This window comes from Neomonachus schauinslandi, chromosome 6 (assembly GCF_002201575.2).
Source record: "Neomonachus schauinslandi chromosome 6, ASM220157v2, whole genome shotgun sequence".
Classification (NCBI taxonomy): domain Eukaryota; kingdom Metazoa; phylum Chordata; class Mammalia; order Carnivora; family Phocidae; genus Neomonachus; species Neomonachus schauinslandi.
Genome location: NC_058408.1, coordinates 100,941,684 through 100,968,904, shown reverse-complemented (window position 1 = coordinate 100,968,904; position 27,221 = coordinate 100,941,684). Strand labels below are relative to the sequence as shown.

The following is a 27,221-nucleotide window of genomic DNA, read 5'->3' as shown; positions in this document are numbered from 1 at the left end:
GCAAGGAAATGCACAGTAAAACTACAATGAGATCCTACTACGTACCCACTCAAATGGCTAAAATGAAAAAGACTGGCAACACAAAAGTTGGCAATGATGTGGAGTGACTGGAACTCTCATACGTTGATGGTATGAGTGAAAAATGTACAGCAACTTTGAGGAAAGTCAAAATAGCCAGCAACTGAAAGGAGCCTGTGTTTATCTATAAAGGAATGAATAATATGTGTGCATAATGATTATACACAAATTATAATAATTTCACTTTTAGGGGCACCTGGGTGGCTCATTCATTAGGCAACTGCGTTTGGCTCAGGTCATGATCCCAGGGTCCTGGGATCGAGCCCCGCTTCGGGCTCCCTGCTCTGCGGGGGGGCCTGCTTCTCCCTCTCCCACTCCCCTTACTTGTTTTGCCTCTCTTGCTGTGTCTCTCTCTGTCAAATAAATAAAATAAAATAAATTTTAAAAAAGAAAATCTCTTTTAAAAAATAAAATAATTTCACTTTTATTTTATTGATGACTAATAGACTTTCTCTGCAATAAAAATGAATGAACTACTGAAAAATACAGTATGAATGATTCTCTCCAACATTATGCTGAACTAAAGAAGCTGTACACCAAAGAGTATGCATTTGTGATACCATTTATAAGAACTTCTAGAAGAGGCAAAACCAATCAATGGTATAAAAATATGTTGGGAATTAAATGTGGAGGGGCATAAAAGAAACACTGGAAATGTTTCCAGTGGAAATGTTCGATATCTTGATGGGGATGTGGGTTACTCAGATATATATTTATAAAACTCATTGTTTTGTATCATTAGATTTGTGCATTCTACCAAAAGTAGATTTTATTTAAAACGAAACAGATACTGAATTCTAGTTGCTGTGTTTGTTTTTTGCAGACATCATTAACAATTGTGAAACTACTCTCTGTATATTCTAAGCTTAAGTAACTATATTGAAGATAATGGGAACCAGGTTTCTCCCTGTTGGAGAAGGGAATAACAAGTATGTATGGGGTAAGACTACATTGTACCCCATAGTATTAGAGTGAAATTAGAGATACCAATATGAATTCATAGTTTATAATAGACAGATAAGAATGTAATCATGAGGAAGCATCAGCCTAATTTAAGTTGAGGGATATTCTTCAGTATAATTCTTCAGTATAATTCACTTTTCAAATCTTTCAAGGTCAAAAAAGTGCAAAGAGATTTAAAAAAAAAAAAATGGCAGAGTAGGTGACTCCAAAACTACATCTCTCCACTAAGACAGTTGGTAAGCTGGCAAAAACTATCAATCAACTTTTTCAGATCTCTGGAATGTAATCAAAGACTTTAAACAACCAGGGGAATGCTTAAAGAAGAAAGAAGATGCTGAAATTTGGTAAGATAAAGTTGTGGCGTTACTTACTTGATGACCATTTCCCCACTCACCAGCACAATGGAGCCATAAACCATTCCTGGTACAGCTTGCTTGTGTCAGAGTAAGCAGTGTAGACCTTCTTGGAAAATAATGGATGTGGGCATTGAATCAGCTTGTGGGCTTGCCTTTGTTTTGCCTACATTGGAACTTTCTTAGAACTGGGGTGGCCTCCCAAGTGGCATTTGTCCAAAGCATTTAAAGTTAAGTATACTAGCCACAGCAGCCCGAGACAAGCAGCAAACAAACCAAAAAGCCTGGGAATGAAGAGGCTGCAGCTGGAGATAGTGAGAGAATAAGGACTTTGAAGTGCTACCCCATATACTGAGGAATCTGCAAGGCCTTGCATGTCCAGAGCTGAATGAATACTTAGAGGAAACCTTTGCAGACCCTAAGCTTTCACCTCTGGTTGCCTTTTAGCTTCTATGCAAGCAAGAAGTGAAGGCAGAGGCAGTCTATGCAAGCAAGAAATGAAGGCAAAGGCAGATTTTTAAACAGTGGCTAAGCGTTGAGAGAATTCCCAACACAGAGCCAACCTGCGAAAACATGGAAAGTATACCACACACACATCTTTGGCTCCAGGAATTTAAGGAAATCTCTGTTAAATCACTAGCTGACCACTAAGATAATGGAACAGAGACCTAAATGACCATGCTTGAGAAAGCATACAATATTTACAAAAAGAATTTAGAAAAGTCACTAAAGAGGGCGCCTGGGTGGCTCAGTTGGTTAAGCGACTGCCTTCGGCTCAGGTCATGATCCTGGAGTCCCAGGATCGAGTCCCGCATTGGGCTCCCTGCTTGGCAGGGAGTCTGCTTCTCCCTCTGACCCTCCCCCGTCTCATGCTCTCTCTCTCTCTCTCTCATTCTCTCTCTCAAATAAATAAATAAAATCTTTAAAAAAGAAAAAAGAAAAGTCACTAAAGAAATAACTACAACCCACACAAGCCGCAGCAACAAACCCTGAGAAGAGGAATGATCTGATTTCCAGAGTTACCACATTATAATATACAAAATGTCCAGTTTTCAGCAACAAATTTTGCTTTCAAAGAATAATGTATGGTCCATTTCACAGGAAAAAAAAAGAAATGGGAAAGCTCAAACATTACACTTACTACAGACTTTAAATCAATTGTCTTAAATATACTCAATGACCTAAAAGGAACCATAGGAAAAGAACTCAAAGGAAACAAGGAGAATGATATATGAACTAATAGAGAATATCAACAAAGAGATAGAAATTTCAAAAAGGTATCAAGTAGAAATTGTGAAACTGAAAAGTACAATAGCCAAAAGGAGAATTTCACCAAAGAGGTCTAACAGCATATTTGAACAGTCAGTAAAAAAGAGAATCCATTAACTTGAAGTTAGGTCAATTAATACTATCCAGTGTGAGAAACAGAGAAAAAAGAATAAAGAGAAATGAACAGAGTTTAAGATATCTTTGTGACATCATTAAGTGTACCAACATATGTATAATAGGAATTCCAGAAGGCAAGGAGAAAGAGAAGAGAGCAATATTTGAAGAAATAATGGCGGAGAACTTTATAAATTAATGAAATATGTGAATCTACACTAGGATAAATTCACAGATACCTACCATTAAACGCATTATAATCAAGCTGTCAAAAACTAAGACAAAGAATTGTGAAAGTAAGTGTTGCTGGTAGACTTACCCTATTTTTAAAAATGCTAACGGGAGTCCTGGGATGCCTGGGTGGCTCAGTGAGTTAAGCATCTGCCTTCAACTTGGGTCATGATTCTGGGGTCCTGGGATCGAGTCTCACATTGGGTTCCTTGCTCAGCAGGGAGCCTGATTCTCCCTTTGCCTGCTCTGCCTGCCACTCCTCCTGCTTGTGCGTGCTCGCTCTCTCTGACAAATAAATGAAATCTTAAAAGCGGGGGGGGAGTCCTTAAGGCTGAAATGAAAAGACACTAGATAGTAACTTGAAGCTATATGAACAAATGACACCAGTAACCGTAACAACACAGGTAAATAAAAGCCAATTGTGATTGTATTTGGGTTTCTAACTACTTTTTTCCCCTGTGTGATTTAAAAGACAAATGCATAAAATAATTTTAAATCTGTGTTAATGGGAACACTGTATAAAGATGTAATTTATGAAAATATTTAAAGAGAGCTCTAGAGGAGCAGAGTTTGTTTTAATATTATTGAAGCTAAGTTGGTATTAATTCAAACTAGATGGTTGTAAATTTAAGATGTTAATTGTAATCTACAGAATAACTGGTTCCATTTATATGAAATATCTGGGTGACTCCATAGAGACAGAAAGTAGATTAAGGGCTAGAAGTGGGGCAGTGGAGTGTAACTGTTTTATGGGGAAGGAGTTCCGGAACTAGATAGTGGTGATAGTCACATAACATTGTGAATGCACCTACTACCATTGAGTTGTACACTTTAAAAAAGTTTTTGTACATTTTACCACAATTTTAAAAATTATAAAAATATAAACAGTATGGTATTGGCATAAAAAAGACCTATATATCAATGGAATGAGATTGAGAGCCCAGAAATAAACCCACATATTTATAGTCAGTTGATTTCAACAAGGTGTGAAGACCATTCTGTGGTGAAAGAATATTTGTCCACAAATAGTGTGGGGTCAACTGGATATTCACATGCAAAAGAATGAAGTTGGATCCCTACTTCACAGTACATACAAAAATTAACTCAAAATGGATCAATAACCTAAATGTAAAAGCTAAAACTACCAAAGTGTTAGAAGAAACATAGGAGTAAATCTTCATAAACTTGGATTTGGTGTTGGAGTCTTAGATACGGCATCAAAAGCACAAGCAAATTGAACTTCAATATTTAAGCCCTTAGTGCATCAAAGGACACTATCAAGGTAGTAGAAAGGCAATGAACAGAATGGAGAAAACTTTTGCAAATCATACCTGATACAGGTTTGTATACAGAGTATATGAAGAGCTAAAAAAAAAAAAAAGGTATATATAAAGAACTTTTACAACTCAATAACAAAAGGACAAGTAAATCAGACCACAATGAAATACCACTTCACACTCACTAGAATAGCAATATAGTTTTTTAAGATTTTTTTTATTTATTAGAGAGCATGAGCAGGGGGGAGGGGGAAGAGGGAGAAGCAGACTCCCCACTGAGCAGGGAGCCCAACGCAGGGCTGATCCCAGGACTCTGAGATCAAGACCTGAGTTGAAGGCAGCCGCTTAACGAACTGAACCACCTAGGAGCCCTGGCTCTAATTTTTTTTTAAAAAGGAAGATAAGTGTTAATGATGGTGTAGAGAAATTAGAGCCTTTGTACTTTGGTAGTAGTAATGTAAAATGGTGCAGCCGCTCTGAGAAACATTTTGGCCATTCCTCAAAAACTTCAACATAGAGTTATGGTGTGACCCAGCAGTTCTACTCCTAGGCACATACCCAAAAGAATTGAAAGCAGATAGTCAAACAAATACTTGCACATGAATGTTCACAGTAGTACTGTTCTCAAGAGCCAAAAGCTCAAAACACCCCAAATATCCTTAAATGGATGAATGGACAAACAAATCGTGGTATGTATCCAATGGAATATTATTTGGTGATTAAAAGAAATGAAGTACTAAGTGGATGCTTCAACATGGATGAACCTAGAAGACATGTGCATGAAGGCAAAACCCAAAGGCCCACATATTGTATGGTTAAAATGGTGAATTTATGTTACATATATTTTTCTATGATCAAAAATAACAATAAACCTCCAAAGGAAAAAATAAAGAAGGGCAAAAAAAAAGCTGTTTTGGATTACAGAGGTTGAAGAGACATGAGAATTAATGCCACTTATGATTGTGGATTCCATCTTGGGCTGGGGCAAAAATCGTTAGAAAGGAAATTATTGTAATAGTTAACTACATTTAAAAGACTGGATTAGATAATAGTATGTATCAGTATTAAATATTCTGGTTTTATTAAATTTATACTGTGGTATGTAAGAGAATGTCTGTTCATAGGAAGTATATAGTGAAGTATTTAAATGTAAAGGGACATGTGTATTGAACTCTCAGAGGTATAAAAGAATATTTATATAAAATGAAGCAACTAAGGTAATATGTAAACTATCGGTGAATGTGGGTAAAAAGCATAAGAGGAAAAAAGTATATGTTAATTTCTTATATTGATCTTTCCACTTTTCTGAGTTTGAAATTATATCAAAATTAAAAGTTACCAACAGAATTAGATTTATCTTTTTGTCATCTTTGGAACAGTAGCATAGTCCAGATGATTGTTAGAAAAAAAATACTGTTAGATATGCTTCTTTGTCTTAGTTGCCTCTTTTCACTCTGTCTTTAAGACTTTTGTGTGTTTCTCAACTTCTGGATCCCAATATTTATTTTATTGGCTTATGGCAATCTCTCTGTATGATCATTACATAATTAATACAAAGCACTCAGCTTTTATACGTATTTATTGTTCTAGCTAGTAATGTTATGCCTGTGGGAGCCTGTTCTCATTTTATGTAATTTTTCTTACTCACATACTTTACTTTTGCGGTATCTTAGATAATGTAAAAAATGTAACCATTTATTTCCCTTTTTTGAGAAATTAAAATGTTAATTTTCCAGTGAAAGGCTTTGCTGCTCTAGTTCTCTTCCAGTAGCCTTTTTTTTTCTTTGAAATTTGTGTTCAGTCTCTTGGTAGAAGATCAAGTGTGATAGGAGATCTAACCTTAATTTGAACACATTGGACTATGTGCTCATTTTTGTTGTCAGTTCAGAGAAGTAATCTCTAAATGCTGTCAAACAGAACCATGCTTTCTGTCCACCACAGATGAGTCAAAGAAGTCCTTTCCTAACTAGAATGTGCCATCAGAACCTCACTGCTTTGTTAGCATTCAACTATGGACTTTTTACCTGTTTATGCTTACCGTTTCTTATGAATAAGCAAATACCCAATACAGGCTATTTTGGATAGGTTTATTAAGAAGACCATGATGATTCATTTGGTACTTGTATTTTCAATTGGTTAACTAGTTTTCTTTCTTTTGTGATGTATGATGGGATCTTCACTAGACAGAGGTAACCTATTGGATAGTTGTGTACCTGGATGCTGGTGTGGTGGTGCTTGTTGGTTTAGTTTTCATGATACTCCTCCTGAGGTTATGTTTGCAATGCTGCTTCTTATTTTGTGCTTGCATGACATTATTACTTTGATTGCTCTTTGTTGGTTTGGGTTCTTAAAACCTCCTATTTCTATTTTTGGTACCCAGAATAATTCCTTGACTGTTTTTAGTTGGTCCAGAACTTACGGAAATTAGTTCCAAGTCTAACTCTTTGGTGGATCCTTTTCAGTTTTTGAAAATATCTTCAATGTCACCACTAAGTTTATCATTTGGCTAGAAATTCAGAAAACAGGTAGCTTTGCTTAAACACACAGGAGGACACCACTTGGCAGACAGGCCATTACTAAGGCTAAGAATCAACTCTTTGTGAGTTTTATAGATTAAGCAAAAATTAATATATACTTAGAATAAAATGTAAGTTTTAGGAGAGTTTCATGAAATAGCTGAAACTTAGGAACCTCCGGCAAGGTATCAATAAATACAACTAAATTAAATCATGCCTAAATCTTAGTGTGCATGTCTTGATTTGCCATTATCTTTTAGAGGTGCTGTTTGCTCTGCAAACTGTGCTACATTCCAAACCTAAGATTCTTGGGGATCATAAGGTAAAAATTAAAATTAGTATTTCAGAATTTATTTTTCTGAGCATTTGTGTGGTCCTTGAAAATAGTTGCTTACCTCTTCATTTCTGATCACGAGTGGTATAGTTTTTCTTAGGCAATAAACTGACTTCTTTTGGGCAAATTGTACTGATTTCATTTGGGGTTTTTTTTTTGTTTTGTTGTTTTGTTTTTGTTTTTTTTTCTACTTTATATGCCTCTTTAGAAAAAGGTGGATTGTTTTTATTTTTTTATTTTTTTGAAGTTTTTATTTTAATTCCAGTATAGTTAACATAGTGTGTTATATTAGTTTCAGGTGTAAAAGATAGTCATTCAACAATTCAGGTGGATTGTTTTTAAACCGAAGAAACAAAACCAGTCCGAAGTGGACCAGTATATGTCAAATAGCAGGAGTTCATAAAATTGAAATTATTTTCTAGTGTTCATTTTAAGCCAGTTTTGAAATAAGCAAAATCATCTTTTGTCTTATAATTTTAATCATCTTGGAAACTGTAAAGGATCCATTAATTTGGAATGGCCATCAGAGAATTGCTTATGATAAGTAGCGTAAAACTATCACATAAATGGTGATTCATCGCTAATGGTCTGTGTTCTCATTCTGCTATGTCTTCTTTTTATCTCTTTGTGGGACCCATGTATTTAATAGAAAATTGCCCAGGAACGAGAAAAATTTGCTGACGAAGGCAGTATATTTTACACCCTTGGAGAATGTGGACTCATATCCTTTTCGGACTACATTTTCCTTACAACTGTTCTTTCTAGTAAGTATAAACTTTTCTTTTTAATTGTTTATAGGGAGCATACAGGACTCTGAAAAAGCTGATTGGAGGGGGAAATAAAGCATGTTTGTAGAGTTAATGAATTATAAGTTACATATAATTTCATTTGTTTGAATTCTGTGTAACTTGTATATAGAACCACCTGAGAAAGAGGAAGAAAAATGAAGTATCAAGGTAAAGTTAAGAAAAAAACAACTGTGAAGGCAAATCTTCCTTTAAGTGTTTGAAGCCCTTGTATTCTGTGAAACTAGATTATTCATTGTATAGACTTTATTAATGTTTCTACTTCCCAATTAAAAAACATATTGATCTATCATTTCTCCACTAAAGAAGAAAATTGGCTCAGTTTTTCTAATTGTGTTGAATATTCACTTTTGAATCTTAGAGCATTACTCCTTAAAGCACAAAATTCAATTTGACTCATTTAGAGCACTGATGAATTGCTGATTTTTTAAAGCTAAACCATTTGGTTGGTAAGTATGCTACTCTACATGGCTTTTTTTCCTAACCATTCAGAAAAACAAACCAAAAAAAATGTATGTTTCTAGCTTTCTGTGTATCTACCTAACTTGGGGCACCTGGGTGCCTCAGTCGGTTAATGTCTGCCTTCTGCTCAGGTCATGCTCCCAGGGTCCTGGGATCGAGCCCCGAGTTGGGCTCCCTGCTCTGTGGGGAGTCTGCTTCTTCCTCTGCCTCTGCCTGCCACTCCCCCTGCTTGTGCACGTGCTCTCTCTCTCCCTCTCTCTCTGTCAAATAAATAAATAAAATTTTTTTTAAAATCTACCTAAATTGAACCAAAGAGATCTGATTTGTATGTTTGAAAGAAGTGATTCTGAAGTTTCTTTCATGTGTGACATATCAAACAAAAGTAACTGCCTCTTCCTTCCCTTCTGTAGACTAGTCATCTATAAAGATAAAACTTTAAGGTAGATTTTAATAAATGACATACACAATACACAGTTCCTGTCGTAGCTCTGACCACTCTTACCGTACTTCCCTCTGTTGACAGAAAAATGAAGAAATATAGGCTAATATGCCTTACCACAGCTGTCTTTGGGATACCAATGTGTCTGAATAAATTCATGTGGTGGACCAGTGCTCTAACAATATAGATACATATAGATTTGTTGTGAAGATCCAAAATAGTGAACTAAAATAAAAGAACATTTATGATCTTAAGTTGAGTATTGTTAAAGCTAGTTGTTATTTTGGTAGTGCATTGTTTTCCAAAATAGACTTCAGTTCAAATCCTGGCCCCACCACTTCTTAGCTTTGTGATTAGGGGCAAGTCAGTGAACTTGTTCATCTGTTTTGTTTGCAAAATGAAGGTGGCAATAATACCAAACCCAAATTACTTATTTGAGGACTATGAGATCATGAATATAAAGTTCCTAGTTCAGTGCCTAGTATTTAGTAGGTATATAATCTGCCTGGGTTTTTATTCTTGATATCCTATCACAAAATGCCATTTCATATCTGATTTTAAAAGATCCATAAACCTTGTCATTAAGAAAACCCCAGCAGAACTGGTAGGAGTTTTTAAGCCTTTTTTGTGACTTTGAATAGAATTTGCATTCAATAGGCATGATGTGTCAGAAAGATTACTGCATTAAATGAAGAGACCAACTTGGAGAATTGTACTGATATATACTATATACAATGGCAGTAGTCCCTGTAAATGTTTATTGAGCTGAAATGAGATTTTAATTTACATCCAGTACTCAGTCCTGTTACCGGTCCAGGCACCTTTACTTTTGGTGCTCAGCTCCTAGCTTAAACATGGTGGGTGATTTACAAAAAGTGCTTAGTATTACAATATCACATACAGTTGACCCTTGAACAACGCTGGGGTCAAGGGTGCTGATATTTCTCCCTCCCCCCACAGTTGAAAATCTGTATATAACTTTTGATTCCCCCCAAACTAAGTACTAATAGCCTAGAGTTGACTGGATACCTTACTGATAATATAAATTCAATGAGCACATATTTTGTATGCTACATGTGTTGTATACTGTATTCCTAAAGTAAGGTAGAAAAGAAAATGTTATTAATACAATCATAAGAAAGAGAAAATACATTTATAGTACTGTACTGTATCCAAAAAAATTCACATATAAGTGGACCCTCCACAGTTCAAACCTGTGCTGTTCAAGGATCAACTGTACTTTTTGTATTGTCAGGAATGAGAAAATATAATAAGGATATGATTTTAGATTTTCTCTTTATATCAGTGGTTTTAAGCATTTTGATTATTAAATGCCTCTAGTGTTTCTTAACCTTAGCACTATTAATATTTGTGGCAGGATGATTTATTGTTGTGGGGGCTGTCCTGTGCATTGTAAGAGGTTTATTAGCAACATTCCAGGTTTCTACCCACTAGATTCCAGTAACACACCTGTTCCCCTCTCTCAGTTGTGACAATAAAAAATGTCTTCAGGATTGCAAAATACCCCCTGGGGGTTGGGGATGGAAAGGAATCATCCCTGGTTGAGAGCCACTGCCCTAGTTTGGGGCAGAGTTTTTTGTTTGTTTCATTTGTGTTATTATGTGCCTTGATGTAACATTCTTCATGTTTCCTGTCTTGGGGTTCTTTAACTTTTTAGATCTGTGGGTTTATAATTTTCATCCAGTTTGGAAAAAATTCAGCCATTATTTCTTGAGATACGTTTTCTTCTCTTTCTTCTCTTTGGGGACTTCAATTACACATACATTTTCCTCACATCAACCTTATAATGTTTGTACTATTATTTTCTTCATTTTACAGATGAGGAAATTGAGGCATACGGAGGGTTACATACAAAAAATTTGCTCCAAGTCCCAGAGTAAGTAGATGATTCAGGGTTTGAACTCAGGCCAACCGCAGCATCTAGGCTCCTGTTGATTGGCTTTACGTCTGTGCTCACATGTTTAGCGGTGATAAGCCATAACTTACCCAGTGCCTCTTCTTTCTCTCCGGCTGGCTGTGGGAACGTTGGTCATAAACTCTCCTATAGATAACGGGCAGTTCAAGCATTCTTGTAATCTGAATGTTGCCCATTGCCTTGTCCACTTATCCAGCAAACCATGAGGAAAATGTGCCACAGGAATTATACTGAGATCAGTTCTTTCCCATGTCCTAGCTTGCTGCTAGGATGATAGGAAATGAGGCTCTCAGTGGATCATCTTCCTTGTGGTTAACAAGATTTCATTACAATCTAGGCACACTAAATGTTTCCCAAATCATCCTGCAGGAGAGAATGCAATTCTTTAAGCACCAAAAGATTTGCCAAAGAGTGGTTTGGGATGAGGAGACATGCATTAGCATATTCATTAATCTGTTACTCTGGTGGACAACAGGGGCTGTCCTGATGATTTCTAATACAAAATCAGCAAAGCAATGTGAAACAGCATAACCCAGACAATGCAAGACTGTCATATTTCTAAGTAGCTGGGTTTTTTCCAAAATTGATGGACTCAGTAGTGTTCAAGAAATTGCCATCATTTTGAAGAATATGAACTCTCTGCCCAAATGGATTGACATTTGGGACCTTCACGTACTTTAAAAGCTCTACTATGTTGTCTAAAATAAAACTTGACAGCTATATATAGCAGATCATTCATTTCCCTTCTCGATTTATAATTACTTCCTAAAAATAAAAACAAGAAAGCTGCTTTTCTGAGGTGCTTGACTGACTCAGTCAGTGAAGCATATGCAAGTTGATCTCGTGGTCATGAGTTCGAACCCCACATTGGGCATAGGACTTACTTTAAAAGAAAAAAAAAAAAAGAGTAGGCAACGATGTAAAATAAAGCTGGATACCTTTATTTAAAAAAGAAAGAAAGGGTGGGGGGATGGGTTAGGCTGGTGATGCGTATTAAAGAGGGCACGTATTGCATGGAGCAATGGGTGATACGCAAACAATGAATCATGGAACACTGCATCAAAAACTAATGATGTAATGTATGGTGATTAACATAACAATAAAATAAAATTTAAAAAATAATAAATAGAAAGGGAAGGAAGGAAGGAAGAAGCTTTTCTTTAAAAAGCATGTTATATAAATAAATAAATATTTAAAAAGCATGTAATTTCACCCATTAAATAGAGTCAGTTCTTCTTATTTAAACTTTTTAGAAGTTTGATTTTTAGCTCAACAAGACTATCTTGGACACACACCAAGAATAACAAGCAATTTGGCAGCAATATCCTGTGTTTATAACCAGCAGTGGCATGAATTTCTCACTCTTCTCTGTATGTGCTTTGGATAATGGGGTCCCTCTTCGGCCTATCTGAACATTTTTCAACACCTTTAAATGTTTTAAACACTGCCACGCACACAGACACTTAAATATACATACCCCCTAAACTTTACCCTTTCCTGCTTTATTTTTTCTCCTTGGCACTTATCAATATTTAACTTTCTATATAATTGATTTCTTTTCTTATTTATGTATGATTACCTAGAATGTCAACTGCATGACAATGATCACAGGTTTATAATAATATTCACTACAAGTTTGTAATGGTATTCACTATAGACATATCTGTTCCATATAAAGCACTGAGGCAAAGTAACAAAGCAAGACTATACCATTTTTTTCAATATTCTCCAAAAGGTAGTTTAGCAAATGTAAGACTCAGCTTTGCTGTTTATACCCTAAATTGAAAACAGTTCTTGTAGCTGTTGTCGTTAGTCTGCAGCCAGTACCAATAGAATGAGGAAAACATGTTTTTAAATTAATCAATTTCCATATAAGCTTGGCTTCTTCTAATTTAGAATTTATGTATTTGTTTCCCCGCCTTTATTCCTAATTCACACATTCTGTTGCTTTATAACGTATCTCTGTGATCAGATTTGATGGATTAACTTGAATTTTCTACATGAGCCTTAGCATCCACTTCTTTTTTTTTAAAGATTTTATTTATTTGACAGAGACACAGCGAGAGAGGGAACACAAGCAGAGGGAGTGGGAGTGGGAGAGGGAGAAGCAGGCTTCCCACTGAGCAGAGAGCCCGATGTGGGGGCTCGATCCCAGGACCCTGGGATCATGACCTGAGCTGAAGGTAGATGCTTAACAACTGAACCACCCAAGTGCCCCTAGCATCCACTTTAAGTAGAATATTAAGTATTTAGTAAAGAGCTACTTATTAATAAAATAAATCTAGATTCATTCTAGGCAAGATAAAGAGGTTGTTAATAATTACTATTATTAAATAATTTCCGAAAAGCCTCTGATCCTTAAAGTAGGTTAATAAGAATTGAATGAGAATACAGAAGCGTGATTATTAATGGCTTAATTCTCTGCACTAACCAACTGCAACATTAGCTGATGGTCTTAAATCTTATAATAAAAGTCAGAGCTTTTCTCATAACTAGGTGCAGAGAAAGGTCATCCGGATTTAACAAGAATGCTACACAGCATTTATTGATTTGGATCATTCTTGCTAATGCTAAGATTCATTAGATAATGATGGTATGACTTAGGATCTGGATCTTGGGCATTGACAATTACGAAATATTTATTTTTGTGCTCTTTATCTCCATATGTGTTCTACGGAAGTTATTAGCACTGCACTGTGGCCTCATAACATGAAAATAATTCTAGATAGCTTAAGGAAGAAGTAATAAAACAATTACAAAAGTTGATTATTAAGCATCTTTCTTATTAGTTACTATTAATCTTCGAAAAGCCACCAGAAAAAGCAAAAGCAAAAAATGCTACAGTATGTTCAGTACCTAGGAAAAGACCTAATGAGAGTCAGGCATAATTCAGTGTATTCTGATTTTGATTCCCTCTTTTAGATTTTGAGGAATCAGTGGAGAAATTGAATTCAGTGATTTTCACTATAGCAGGATTTGATACACTGAGAAGTAAACCACATTCTCATTGTGACGCTTATTTCTCACAAACCTTTTGAAAAATTACAACAGCATTCAAGTGAATGTTTATATTTTATTTCTCTTGCTATTCTAAATTCAGGAGCCAGTCACAAAGTATGTGACTTGGAGATAGTGGTGCTGATCAGTGCCATTCCGTCTAATGAAAATGTTAACAGAAGTTATAGATGAAAATGTTTTTCAGCCTGAGTGATCTGTTGAAAAATTCGGGCAAGGCAGCATACTGAGATCTATCAACAGATTTAAGGCAGTTACAAATCTTTTTTATTGGGGGTCGCCTGGGTGGCTCAGTTGGTTGGGCGACTGCCTTCAGCTCAGGTCATGATCCTGGAGTCCTGGGATCGAGCCTCGCATCGGGAGCCCGCTTCTCCCTCTGACCCTCTCCCCTCTCATGCTGTTTCTCTCTCGTGCGCGCTCTCTGATAAATAAATAAATAAAATCTTTAAAAAAAAAAAAACAAATCTTTTTTATTGGGACATTGGAGTTGGGGAAGTTACAGAAAAAATTTGGTTTAGCTATTATTCTGCCTAAGCTTTTTATGTCTGGGATTACCTACCATTGCTAAATTGACGTTATGAGGAGTAAGACAAAGCAGATGAAAGGATGATCTTACTCTATGTTATTTCTCTGCCTGTAAGAGATGCTTAGAATTTTAGAGATACTCATTTGCATGTTCTAAAGCCAAATCTCATTGTGTTGATTACCAGTAACTTCTTTCTCTGGCATTACCTGTTCTTAAGGTTAGTGTGTTGATTTTATAATAATGCAGCTTTTTCAAAACAATAAAATAATGCTTTTAAATATATCAAATATTTTTTTTTTTTTTAAAGATTTTATTTATTTATTTGAGAGAGAGAGAATGAGAGAGAGCACATGAGAGGGGGGAGGGTCAGAGGGAGAAGCAGACTCCCTGCCGAGCAGGGAGCCCGATGCGGGACTTGATCCCGGGACTCCAGGATCATGACCTGAGCCGAAGGCAGTCGCTTAACCAACTGAGCCACCCAGGCGCCCAAATATATCAAATATTTATGATACTAAATTCATTTTCAGCCAGTTGTATCTGAGAACACTATGTCATTTCAGTAACCCTGGTGTTAGAGAATGTTAAAGCATTTTCATCTTTGTATCAACAACCACATAAGAATTTTTTTTTTAAATAATTGTAAGAGCTTATTTGAGCACAAATTGATTCCAGTTGGGTAGTGATAAACCGGAAGTGTTTAGGTGTACTCAGCTGACAGGAGTTAGGAAAAAGACTTATACACAAGGAAAGGAAATTAGTCTACAGCTTAAGGAAAGGCTATAGCTTAATTCTTTTTTTTTTTTTAATTTTTTTATTCTTATGTTAATCCCCATACATTACATCATTAGTTTTAGATGTAGTGTTCCATGATTCATTGTTTGTGCATAACACCCAGTGCTCCATGCAGAATGTGCCCTCCTCAATACCCATCACCAGGCTAACCCATCCTCCCACCCCCCTCCCCTCTAGAACCCTCAGTTTGTTTTTCAGAGTCCATCATCTCTCATGGTTCGTCTACCCCTCCGATTTCCCCCCCTTCATTCTTCCCCTTCTGCTACCTTCTTCTTCTTTTTTTTTTCTTAACATATATTGCATTATTTGTTTCAGAGGTACAGATCTGAGATTCAACAGTCTTGCACAATTCACAGCACTTACCAGAGCACATACCCTCCCCAGTGTCTATCACCCAGTCACCCCATAAGAATTTTAGCTCAGATGAGCAAGAAATAAGTGGTGTTTGTGTTTAACTCTCTTAGTTCTGCATATGACTATATGAGAAGATTAAAATGTTTTCTTTATCTGCAAAAGGAAGGAAGTTAGTATTTTGGGAACAATTGCTTGAGATTTCTTCTGAGGGTTCACAAGGCTAAGAGGAGAACAGAGACTAAAGAAGCAAATCATGGCTTATAACAAAAATAAGACTGAAACGTATTTTGCCTGTATCTTGAGGATTTCATAATTTTACACTTTAAGGAAACTAGTTCCTATTTGCCTTTTCATACTTGTGTTTTATTTGAATTGATCCATTTTCATTTTTTGAAAATTCTAATAAAATTCTAATACTGACTTAAAATGTTACAGAAATCTGGTTAAGGGCACATGATGTCTGTAGGTCTCCTCTTTCAGGAATAATAGTCAAGCTAAGGCTGTGTTCTAAAGAAGAGGGTATGAATGAGATAGTCAGGAGTATTTTTGTATGCTCAGTGAGCTGATGCTACCACCATAATTATGTCTGCATACACTTTGTCCTCTCTTGAATGGCTTATGTTGGCTTTGTGCTGCTTTTCCAGGGAGTCAGTTCTCTGTGATACCTGAGATTCAGGTAGGGACTCCAGAAGAGAGAGAAGAGAGGAGGTCTCTCCTGGTTCTACTTCTCTGCTCCTTAGGCCCTTGGGAACAAAAGCCTAATAGGGGAAGCATTTGGTAAACCCAAAGGCTTCCCTCTTTCTTAGGCTGCATTTATCAATGCACTAAAAGTTCATGGAACAAGAAAAATAATACTACAAAATAGGCTAAATTCTCTGCTTTCAAGAAAGTGCCCTCACGTATAAAATTATTTCTTTTTCTCCCTTCATTCTTCAGATCAAAACTACCTTTTTCTTAGCATACCTCAGTTAGGATTTTGTGTTTTTTAAAACAAACATTAGAATTAAAAAAAAAAAATTTTTTTTTACATTGAATTGTGAGTCATTACAACTCGAGAGATATTTGCAGGAAAATGCTTATTATTCAAAAGAATCTCTAATTAATGAAAGTTTAGACAATGGATATGGTATCACTAAATAATATCTTGAAGTAGGAACTATGTCATGTGGTTTTATATCCCCAAAGTACCTAACACTGTATCTTACTAATACTATTCATTCTAAAAATATTTGAATGAAAGGATATTTGGGATGTGGCTTCTCTGAGTCCCTTTAAGTAGAATGGAGACCCAGCCACCCATCCATCTCCATACCCTTGATTACAGTGTGAAATGGACCTCAGTTTACCTTTCTTTTTTCCCTATAACAGATTACAGAAAGTTTTCCAGATTTCAGCCTCTTATAATTCTTCTATCTTCCTTAAGCTCTATCCTGTTCTGGTTTTGTTCTGTTGATAGTTGGGATTGTGCTATAAGAATTTAGTCCTGGGGCGCCTGGGTGGCTCAATGGTTAAGCGTCTGCCTTTGGCTCAGGTCATGATCCCAGGGTCCTGGATCGAGTCCCGCATCGGGCTCCCTGCTAGGTGGGGAGCCTGCTTCTCCCTCTGCCTCTGCCTCTCTCTCTCTCTGTCTGACTCTCATGAATAAATAAATAAAACATTAAAAAAAAAAAGAATTTAGTCCTTAATAATTGATGATGTTTAAAGACCTTTGTTTATGCTCCATGAGCCCCACCTTTTCACATTGTCTCTTAGAAGTTGGACTGGAATCAAATGTACCTGTCTACCTATATAGTTGACCTTTCCCTAAAACCACAACTTAATGGTATTTGGTTATACTTAGGCTTCATTCTGTGTTGTTTACCTGTTCCTGTAACAATTTTACAAAATGCTTATTTGTTGTGCTGGGGAATTTGAGGGTGCACAAGGGAAATCAAGGCAAAAATAGTGGTTGTCCCAGAATGGTTTGCTTAATCACTACCTCTTCTTCTTCTTCCTTTTTTTTTTTTTTAAGATTTTATTTGTTTATTTGACACACACAGTGCAAGAGAGCACAAGCAGGGGAAGGGCAGAGGCAGAGGGAGAAGCAGGCTCCCCACTGAGCAGGGAGCTGGACACAGGACTCCATTACGGGACCCTGGGATCATGACCTGAACCAAAGGCAGACGTTTAACCAACTGAGCCACCCAGGCGCCCCAGTCACTCCTTCTGAAGAAGATGTTCAACACAGTATCTGACACATAATAAGTACTCTATGTATATTTGTTGGCTAAATAAGTATCTTAAGAATTTTTCTGAATAGTTACTTTTTTTTTTTTTAAGATTTTATTTATTTATTTGACAGAAAGAGACACAGCGAGAGAGGGAACACAAGCAGGGGGAGTGGGAGAGGGAGAAGCAGGCTTCCGCGGAGCAGGGAGCCCGATGCGGGGCTCGATCCCAGGACCCTGGGATCATGACCTGAGCCGAAGGCAGACGCTTAATGACTGAGCCACCCAGGCGCCCCTGAATAGTTATTTTAGTATACATATTCATGTATACTAGTAATCCTGCCTAGTATTTAAAGCTGTTTTAAAATGATAGCTATTCTCTATGAATATATACATGATGAAATCTAGAAAATTAATTAGAATACTAAAATTTTCTATTTGGACACTAAACTGAAGAAAGAAGTAACTTTTGGGTGAATGCCAAGCCAAGTCAAGGTAAAGAAGGTCCTTCAAATTAGCATGAATTAAGTATCAAATATCCAGTCCCTTCATTAAAGCAGCTAATTCTGAGCATCTATGCAGTAAGTTGTATCTTGGCATAAGCCGTCACTTTGGCTATTATTGAGCATATGGAGTGGACTAAAACCACATAGAATGAAATGAAAGTCAAGCAGATAATTTTTTTAAAGATTTTATTTTTAAGTAATCTCTATACCCAACGTGGGGCTTGAATTTACAACCCTGAGATTAAGAGTCGCATGCTTTACGGACTGAGCCAGCCAGGCACCCCTATAGATGATTATTTTTTAAGATCTTTCAAGACAGGAGTGGGGATCTGTCTCCTAGCATATGTAATTTGGGCATAAAAGTAGTAACATGCATTTGAAGAAAATACATTCCTAAAGTAGAGCATGACCTTAACCAAGGGTAAAGCACTGGCATGCCTTTCAGAATCTTGCTCCCAGGAACTCTTGGGGAATCCAAGCTTTTTGACATCTCTGGCATTGAATACTCTCTGTAACACAACTGTCAAATAACAGTGTAAGGAAGAGCAATTTAAATGAAAGACTGTTTCTGGCAGCTCTCGGAAGGTCATCCAGTAACTGCGGCTGAGATACAGCTCAAAGACAGTTATGTACCTATGTACTAGAAACATAGCTATTTCTTCTCTTCAGATGTGAAATTATAAATCTTCTTTTTTGAGAATCAGGGCTGAAATGTATTTTCTAGAAAAATGTAAATGGTAGAAAAGCAATAATTAGAAGGAATAAGTCTGTACAGCTGAAGCCTTGCTGAAGGAATTCAGATAATTTTCATAATCTTACGAATATTTTGAACTCAGGTTCTTGACATGTAGTGTTCCATATTTAAAAAAACAAAAACAAAAACCTTGCCAATTGACATTAAATAACTAAATCACATGGAGATGCAGTAAAGAATAAAGAGTTCCCTTTATAGCCATTGCAGAGTCTATATGTAATGATGGTAGGCTCATCTAGTTTCTTTCATTGTTTTAGGAGTTCCAAATAAAAGCCAGACTAAGTAAATGTGAATTTTAAGTGTGTTTTAAGAATATACATTACATTTCTAAATTTTTTTTCCTTATGGTCAGAATTTATTCGGCACCTATGTGGCTCAGTCAGTTAAGTGTCTGACTCTTGATCTCACCTCAGGTCTTGATCTCAGTGTCATGAGTTCAAGCCCCGTGTTTGGGCTCCACGCTGGGTGTGGAGCCTACTTAAAAAAAAAAAAATTTTTTTTATTAGAGTAAGAACATGGGTCTTCTAATCAGATCCTCCCAGTAAGTGCTGCTAGGAATAGCAACTTAACTCCTGCCCCCTACCCCCTGTAGTCATGGTGTCCCGGCTATCCTGTGACTGACTATAGACCAGTAATCACAGATATTATGGGTTTGTCTAGGAGCTATACAAGGTTTAGGTATCATGGCTGTACCTTGCATCTTGGGCAGCTTTATCCCCCATCTGCCCTACAGTTAGACTAGCTTAGACTTGGGCTTAGTCCTCAAAACTACATGAGGTGAATGAAATTTTTTCTAAACTGAGATCACTCTCAAAGGTGAAGTCCTTTAGACCTCTGAGAAACTGGGGTAAAGATTAGGGTTCATTACCTCTTTTGGGGGGCAATTAGTTGTTCCTCCTCTCATTTGACAACCGAATTCATAGTTACCCAAAACCATTCCAAATTCTGATACACAAATGGTTTGGGGTACACTATGAATTTGGTAGTCAAATGAGAGGAGTTGCTTCAGTTTCACCCCACCCAGAGACCAGCAAAACTGAGATATACAGAGTTAGCTAGGAACAAGGAAGAAAGGCAGGGAGACGACTATCAGCCATAGTGTGGGAATGACCGGGATTCCAGTGATGTGCCCTGTGGAAGACCCCAGCAGCTTTTGCCACTGAAGATACTGATGGCCAGCACAGCTACCACATACTTCTGTAGATTTCACAGGTTTTCCCCCCCCAAAATATTCATATTCACTGATGCCAGCCACCCTCCCTCTCCCATTCTCCACTGGAGCCTGGGACCTGCACCAGCAGCCAGCCCAAGCCTCTGCGGCTGCACAAATGCAAGACTCCAGCCTAGACCCCCTAGAGCTAATCCCCACCACTGTGTATGCACTCAGAGCTGACCCCTTCAGCTGTGCTCTTGTATACTGCTGATCTCATGCCCTTCACTGGCCTGCATTGTGGTGTTTGAACCTGTGGCAAGATCCTGTAGCCATGGAAGTACAGGGTTAATTCATCAAGAGGATATAACAGTTTTAAATACACATGCATCCAACTTTGGAACACTTAAGTATATTAAATACAGATCTGAAGGGAGTAAGTGACAATAAATTAATATTAGGGGACTTCAATATTCATATTCAATATTCCACTTTCAACAATTTTTTATCTTTATTATTTTTTATATATTTCTTATAAATAACATGGCTTGATCCAATCTGGGAGCATTTTGTCTTTTTGTAGAGGAATTTAGTTCATTTAACTTTGTTGTGATTTATTTGGTCTTCTTTCACCTCATGTTTCTATGCTTCCTTGCTGTTTTTTTCTTTTAAACTTTTGTTCTAGGCATTGTAGCTTTCATGGAGCTTTTATAGCAGTTTGTATTTTAGAAGGCCTCTTTCTCCTTTTTGTTTCTTTTAGTCTTGGGTGGTGTTTTGGTTACCCCCTGAGGTATTTACATTTCAAAGACATGCTAAGATTTACATCTTCAAGGGACCTAGAAAGAAGCTCTTAGGCGTATTAGTGCCTTTTGGCTGGTTTTGGCAGTCCCAATTAAAATGTTGTAGCACCACCCTGTGATTCGAGGGGGCACACTAGAAATAATTCTCTGGACTCAGGGTCAAATGGGACCTCTTTTAAGGGTTGGAAATGAAGGAGGGGGTCATTTGGGTCACTGTGGTCATGGAAATGATAAACCCATTGGACCATGCCAATTTTGCACAGCAGGACATGGGCTTTATCTTAATGTTTTCTATTCATTGTGATCCTTAGCATTGATCACTGTGATGGAAGGATGGGCACGGAGAGCCAGGCAATAAATGAGGAGAGGGAGGGCCCTGGTATGAGTATCAGTAGTTCTAGGGGACTTCTCCTTCCCCTTTCCTTCTCCCTCCCTGCTAGAGGCCTCAGTAACCCAGTCATCTATTTCCCTGGTGGCAAGGATGCCTCCTGAGATGTGTTTCTCACTTCTGCCCTGTTCAGGGAAAAACTGATGGGGCTCAGGGTCTGTAGTATCTTGGAGGAAACACGCATATAGCCCAGATAGATCTTCAGGACAGTTATGGATTTTAGGGTCTTTAGAGGTACTGTCCAGTTGACACATTTTGGCAGCTGTGACTAACAATTCAGAGCCCTTTCAAACAAATAAGAAAACCTGCAATAGCCAGTTAGTTCCCCTCTCTGTTTCCTGCTACCTAAAATCTTAAAGGTTTGAATTTCAGTTAAGGTATAGTTTTTTATCTCAGTTTCTACTTCTAGATTTTTTTTTCTGTGACCTTAATCTTATGTGTTATTGGGGTGCCTGGGTGGCTCATTTGTTAAGCGTCTGCCTTCAGCTCAGGTCATGATCCCAGGGTCCTGGGATTAAGCCCCACATCGGGCTCCCTACTCTTCGGGAAGCCTGCTTCTCCCTTTCCCACTCCTCCTGCTTGTGTTCCTGCTCTCGCTAACTCTCTCTCTCTCTGTCAAATAAATAAAATCTTAAAAAAAAGAAAAAATCTTATGTGTTATTACCAGAAATTTTTGGATGACATCACTGTGAGCCTTCTTCATAGGTGCCTGCTTCTTTTTTCAGGGTGTCCCAAGAGACCTCTCCATGATTGAGGTCTGCCTCCACTCAGGTGATATGCAAAGGGTCTTTGGGAAAAGCCCCTAGGCCTCTGGAGTGTGATACCAGAGTCTTGGCATGTTGTTGTATACATGACATTGAATAACATCCAGGAAGCGTCCGTGGGGTTTTGCATTTATCAAAGAGCTGGTGTCCCTTCTTGGGGTTCTTAGGAGATGCTGGCTAGCACCAGCTGGTCAGGACATTTATCTTTATCTGTTAATTTTTTTAGCAACATCACACCAGGGATTGGACCCATAATACCCTGTTGGGTCAGTGAATGAAGAGCAACAGTAGTAAGTGAAGTAGTGATACAAAGACTGTAGGCCTGTTGTATTTTCCTCTGTTGTATTTTTCCTCTGGTTGTGCCACTGGTTTCCATTTGCAAGGCTATTTCACTCTTCTGGGGAAGGACATATAGTCCTGGTACGGCCCTCTGGCTCCCTGGTCAAAGGTGGAGGTCTCCCATCCTCACTAATGGCAATCTTTGCCTTGTGCCTTTAGCCTAGAGCCTCTCCTCGGGCAGTGACAAAAGCCTTGTGATCCAGTCAACTCTCCTTAACTGGCCTTGGCCTTGAGGCTTGGAGTACCCTGATGCACATTGATAGTCAATTAAGGCCCTTGTAATTAGTAGTCTAATAGTCTTGTTAGACCAGATGGCTTTGATCGTGCTGCTCTGGGGAGATAGTTGGATTATTACAGCAGACCTGACGTTTTGGGTTGGCTACGTCTCCCTCTGCCCCTCCACCTCGTTCTGCTTGTGCGTGTGCTATCTCTCGTAAATAAATAAATAGAATCTTTTTTTTTTTTTAAAGATTTTATTTATCTATTTGACAGAGAGACAGCGAGAGTAGGAACACAAGCAAGGGGAGTGGGAGAGGGAGAGAGAGAAGCAGGCTTCCTGCTGAGTGGGGAGCCTGATGCGGGGCTCAATTCCAGGACCCTGGGACCATGACCTGAGCTGAAGGCAGACGCTTAACTGACTGAGCCACCCAGGCACCCCTAAAAAAATTTTTTAAATTTAAAATAAATAAATAAATAAAACATAAGAGCTAGAATTTAAAGTTGGGGAAAAGACAAGTGGCCCAAATGGTTAGTGATCAAAATCACCCACAATCTCTAAAACAAAGGAGCCTCCATGCAGGGAAGTGGCCCAGCTCTGTCTAGTCGCGTAGCTGGCAATATGTCTGTTTGAGACAGCCATCTTTGAAGTGCATGCCGTGGCCACCAAAGCTTAACGCACTTGCATTACAAAAAAGACAGCTGTCAGGGCTTACAATACAGGTCGCATTTGAATTAAATTATAAGTGTGTGTGTATCTTGGGGAGTGGGGGGCAACATGACTTTTATCCAGGATGAAGTCATCCATTTCTCTTGATGTTTTAGAAGTTGAGAAATGTAGCTTCCTTTCACTTTCTTCTCTCTACTCAGTTTTTACAATTTTAATAATCTGGCATTTTTTTATTCCATATTATTTCTTTAAATGACTTTACATTACATATTTTCTCTTTCAGGGATATTTCTTACACTTGATTACTATACATTTTACATTTCGGCAGAATAGCCAAGAGTGTGTGCACTAGGGGCCTGCCTGGATTTGAATTCTGGCTCAGTGACCCTGGACACACTGTACCTTAGTTTACTCTTCTTTTTTTTTTTTAATTTTAAAATATTTTATTTATGTATTTGACAGAGAGAGACACAGCGAGAGAGGGAACACAAGCAGGGGGAGTGGGAAAGGGAGAAGCAGGCTTCCCGTGGAGCAGGGAGCCCGATGCGGGGCTCCATCCCAGGACCCTGGGATCATGACCTGAGCCGAAGGCAGACGCTTAACGACTGAGCCACCCAGGCGCCCCTAGTTTACTCTTCTTTAACAAGGGATGGGTATAATAGTACAATGTCATGGAGCAGTTGGGAGGATTAAATAATTCATATAAAGTACCTGTACATAATAAATGTCATGCCAGTTGCCATGATTATTATTGTATTAATAACCATCATTTAAGCTTAACTCTGTTATACTGATTTTATTACTCACTTAATTTATTGCTCACTTCTTAATTGATTTTATCTTCCCTGTCTTTATTTCTTTGATTGATTTTTGTTGTTGGCTAAAGAATTTCCTCAACCGGGGATTGTAAATTTTTTCTTAAAGGGCATGATAAATATTTTAGGCTTGCTGGCCAAGACGACTACTGCTTCTTAACTACTAAGGTCTCTGTTGCCACTACTCACCTCTACATAGCTTGTAGCTCAAAAGCAGCCATAGACAGTACATAAACCAGTGGCTAGCCAGGAGGACATAGTTTACTGACCCTTGCCCAAGACTTTGTTTCTGTTTTTTGTGTAATCTTATTAAGGTATGTGGATTATACAATTTCAAAGCCCTTGCATGCCCGAGAATGTCTCCTGTCACTAATGTAGGTAAATGATGACTTCATGTGTTTGTAATTCTTAGATGACAACTGTTTTCCCTCAAGATTTTATAGAACTTGCTCTGTAGTGTTCAGGTGTTGCAGACAATTATGATACGACCTGATACTTCTTTTTTTATGATAACTAATGTTTTTTTTTCCTCCTGGATGGCTGAGGATTTCTGTTTTCTTTTTCTTTGTCCTTGGCATTTGTCATTTCACCAGGGGAACTGTTTTTGTGTTCTGTGTTAAAACAACAAGGCTAAGGAGAAAAACTAGATTCATGTACCATCAACTTTGGCTATTTCAGATTGCCTTATTGTCTGTTTTCATCCACTAAGGACATTTTCTGTATAGTATGGAGTATTCCAAAGTTAGCAATAAAAATTGTTTATTTTATAATTTTGAATTGCATATGATGTAATATGGTATTTTAAGTGGCAGAATGTTCACTATTTTGTATTATATAGTTTGGTTCCTGTTTAATGGAAGCATACAGCTGCATAACCACAGAAAACACATTCAGGAGCGGTGCCTGGGTGGCTTAGTTGGTTAAGCGTCTGCCTCTTGGTTTCGGCTCAGGTCATGATTTCAGGGTTGTGAGATTGAGCCCCGCATCCAGCTCTGTGCTTAGCTGGGAGTCTACTTGAGATTCTGTCTCCCTCTCCCACTGCCACCCCCCCCGACCCTGCCCTCTCTCACCCTTTCAAATAAATAAATAAATAAATAAATAAATAAAATTCTTTTTTTTTTATTTATTTTTTTTAAAGATTTTATTTATTTATTTTAGAGACAGAGCACAAGAGGGGGGAGCGGGAGAGGGAGAAGCAGACTCCCTGCTGAGCAGGGAGCCCGATGCGGGACTCGATCCTGGGACTCCAGGATCATGACCTGAGCCGAAGGCAGTTGCTTAACCAACTGAGCCACCCAGGTGCCCCAAATTCTTTTTTAAAAAAAAAAAGAAAACATTCGGGAAACAGTCTAATTAAATTACCCTTGTTTGAGCATATTAAATCACGAAATGGTAAGGAACTAAAATTTATAGTATAGTCAAAGTCATTATAGTTTTTTAAATTGTAATTCTAGCACAATCCACAGAAAAAAAAAAACAACCTTGATTTTAACTTTATTTCATAACACAGTGTCTGTGTTATTTCACAGTAACTGGTTATGAACGAGTTATACTCCATGTGGATTTTTTAAATTTGCCATTCCATATCTTGTATTTCAAGAATAATTGTTTGCCCGATTTCAGAGCAGAATGCCATAGTTATTCTCATCAATTCCATTGACTTCAAATGGCAAGAATAATAGTGGATATTTTGGTCAGTAGATAATTCTACAAGACAAAGATGAGGGAAAGCCTGACCATGGGACTTCTGAGTTGAAGCAGAAAGTATAATAGTTAAATTTTTGAGCCACTGATATTCTCATTATGCCCTGCTTCACATAAATATGCCTTGATACCCAGTTAACTGTGTATAAAAATTAAATGTAAAATACATAACTTTATAAAAAGAAGTTTTTGTACTTACCTTTGTACTTACCTTTTCTCATTCTTTAAGTCTTTTATATTTTTCAAATATTTGCAGCCCTTTTTATTAGCTATAGTGTTAACATGACACTTGCCATGAAACTATTAGAAAATGCTGAAAAAGCTAACATTATCATATTTACTTCCTATACAATAGTTACTAAGATTAATAAAATCAGATTTATAAGGCAAGTTATTGATGAAAAGAAAATCAATCTGCTGCTGCTTAAGTGTGTTTAAAATAAATCCTAGGAGGGCGCCTGGGTGGCTCAGTTGGTTAAGAGACTGCCTTCAGCTCAGGTCATGATCCTGGAGTCCCGGGATCGAGTCCCACGTCGGGCTCCCTGCTCGGCGGGGGGTCTGCTTCTCCCTCTGACCCTCCCCCCTCTCATGCTCTATCTCATTCTCTCTCTCAAATAAATAAATAAAATCTTTAAAAATAAATAAATAAATTAATTAATTAATTAAATTAAATAAATCCTAGGATATTTTCATTTTGTATAGCACCCTTTTTCTGAAGCTAAATCATCCCAAGGAAATGCACAACTACAACACATTATACTGTGGGAACTTTTCCCCTCTCCTCTGTATAAAAGAAAGATTTCTTTCAGACTGCATATAACCATCATACCTAGAAGAATTCAGGGAGGGGTACTGTTTTGAAATCCAGTCTTACAGGTTTTTCTCCCCTCTTTCCCCAAGCCTAATGTTATATAGAAAGCAAGACACTATGCCTTCATATAAGAGGAATGCTAGTATGTTAATCAGCAAAGAAGCAATCCGGTTGTTTCTAGAAAGGATACGTCATTCCAGAATTAACTACATTTAAGATATTCTGCATTCATGGGAGACATTGACCATCTGAAGTACCCCAGGGGAGGACGGTTGAGTGCTGAATTCTGGAAGCAAGTTCTGAAAAACCCTAATAGAGACAAGATAATATGTTTTTATGTATTCAGAAGGCCATCATAGAGACAAGGAAGCAGATTTATGTTTTTATGTCTGTAGAAACTTAAGCTAGGACAGTTTGTGGGAGCTACACAAAATTAGATTTGTATTCTGTATGAGAAGAAAAGCTCATTACAGCCAACAATGGTTAGACTTCAGAAGTGGTGACCTCTCTCTCTCAGAAATAATCAGAGGCTATGTGATCATCCTTACAAATTCAGTAGGCAAGTTCATCATTAAATAGAGGTTCATCATAATCTAAAGGTTTTTTTCCTAACTCAGAGTTCTCTGACATTG

The 27,221-nt window shown here is 37.6% G+C and overlaps 1 protein-coding gene across 7 annotated transcripts in view; it reads left to right on the top strand.

Annotated features, from left to right (window-relative positions):
- Positions 1-27,221, top strand: part of MICU1 (mitochondrial calcium uptake 1) — a 238,907-nt gene that overhangs the window by 123,764 nt on the left and 87,922 nt on the right. For 6 of the 7 annotated variants that reach the window (XM_021699547.1, XM_021699544.1, XM_021699543.1 and 3 more), the window contains one exon: positions 7,785-7,899. In XM_021699547.1, the coding sequence (XP_021555222.1) occupies positions 7,785-7,899 (115 nt within the window). Of the gene's footprint in view, positions 1-6,468; positions 6,475-7,784; positions 7,900-27,221 lie in introns of all 7 variants that reach the window. The other variant, XM_044916491.1, reaches the window with a different exon arrangement.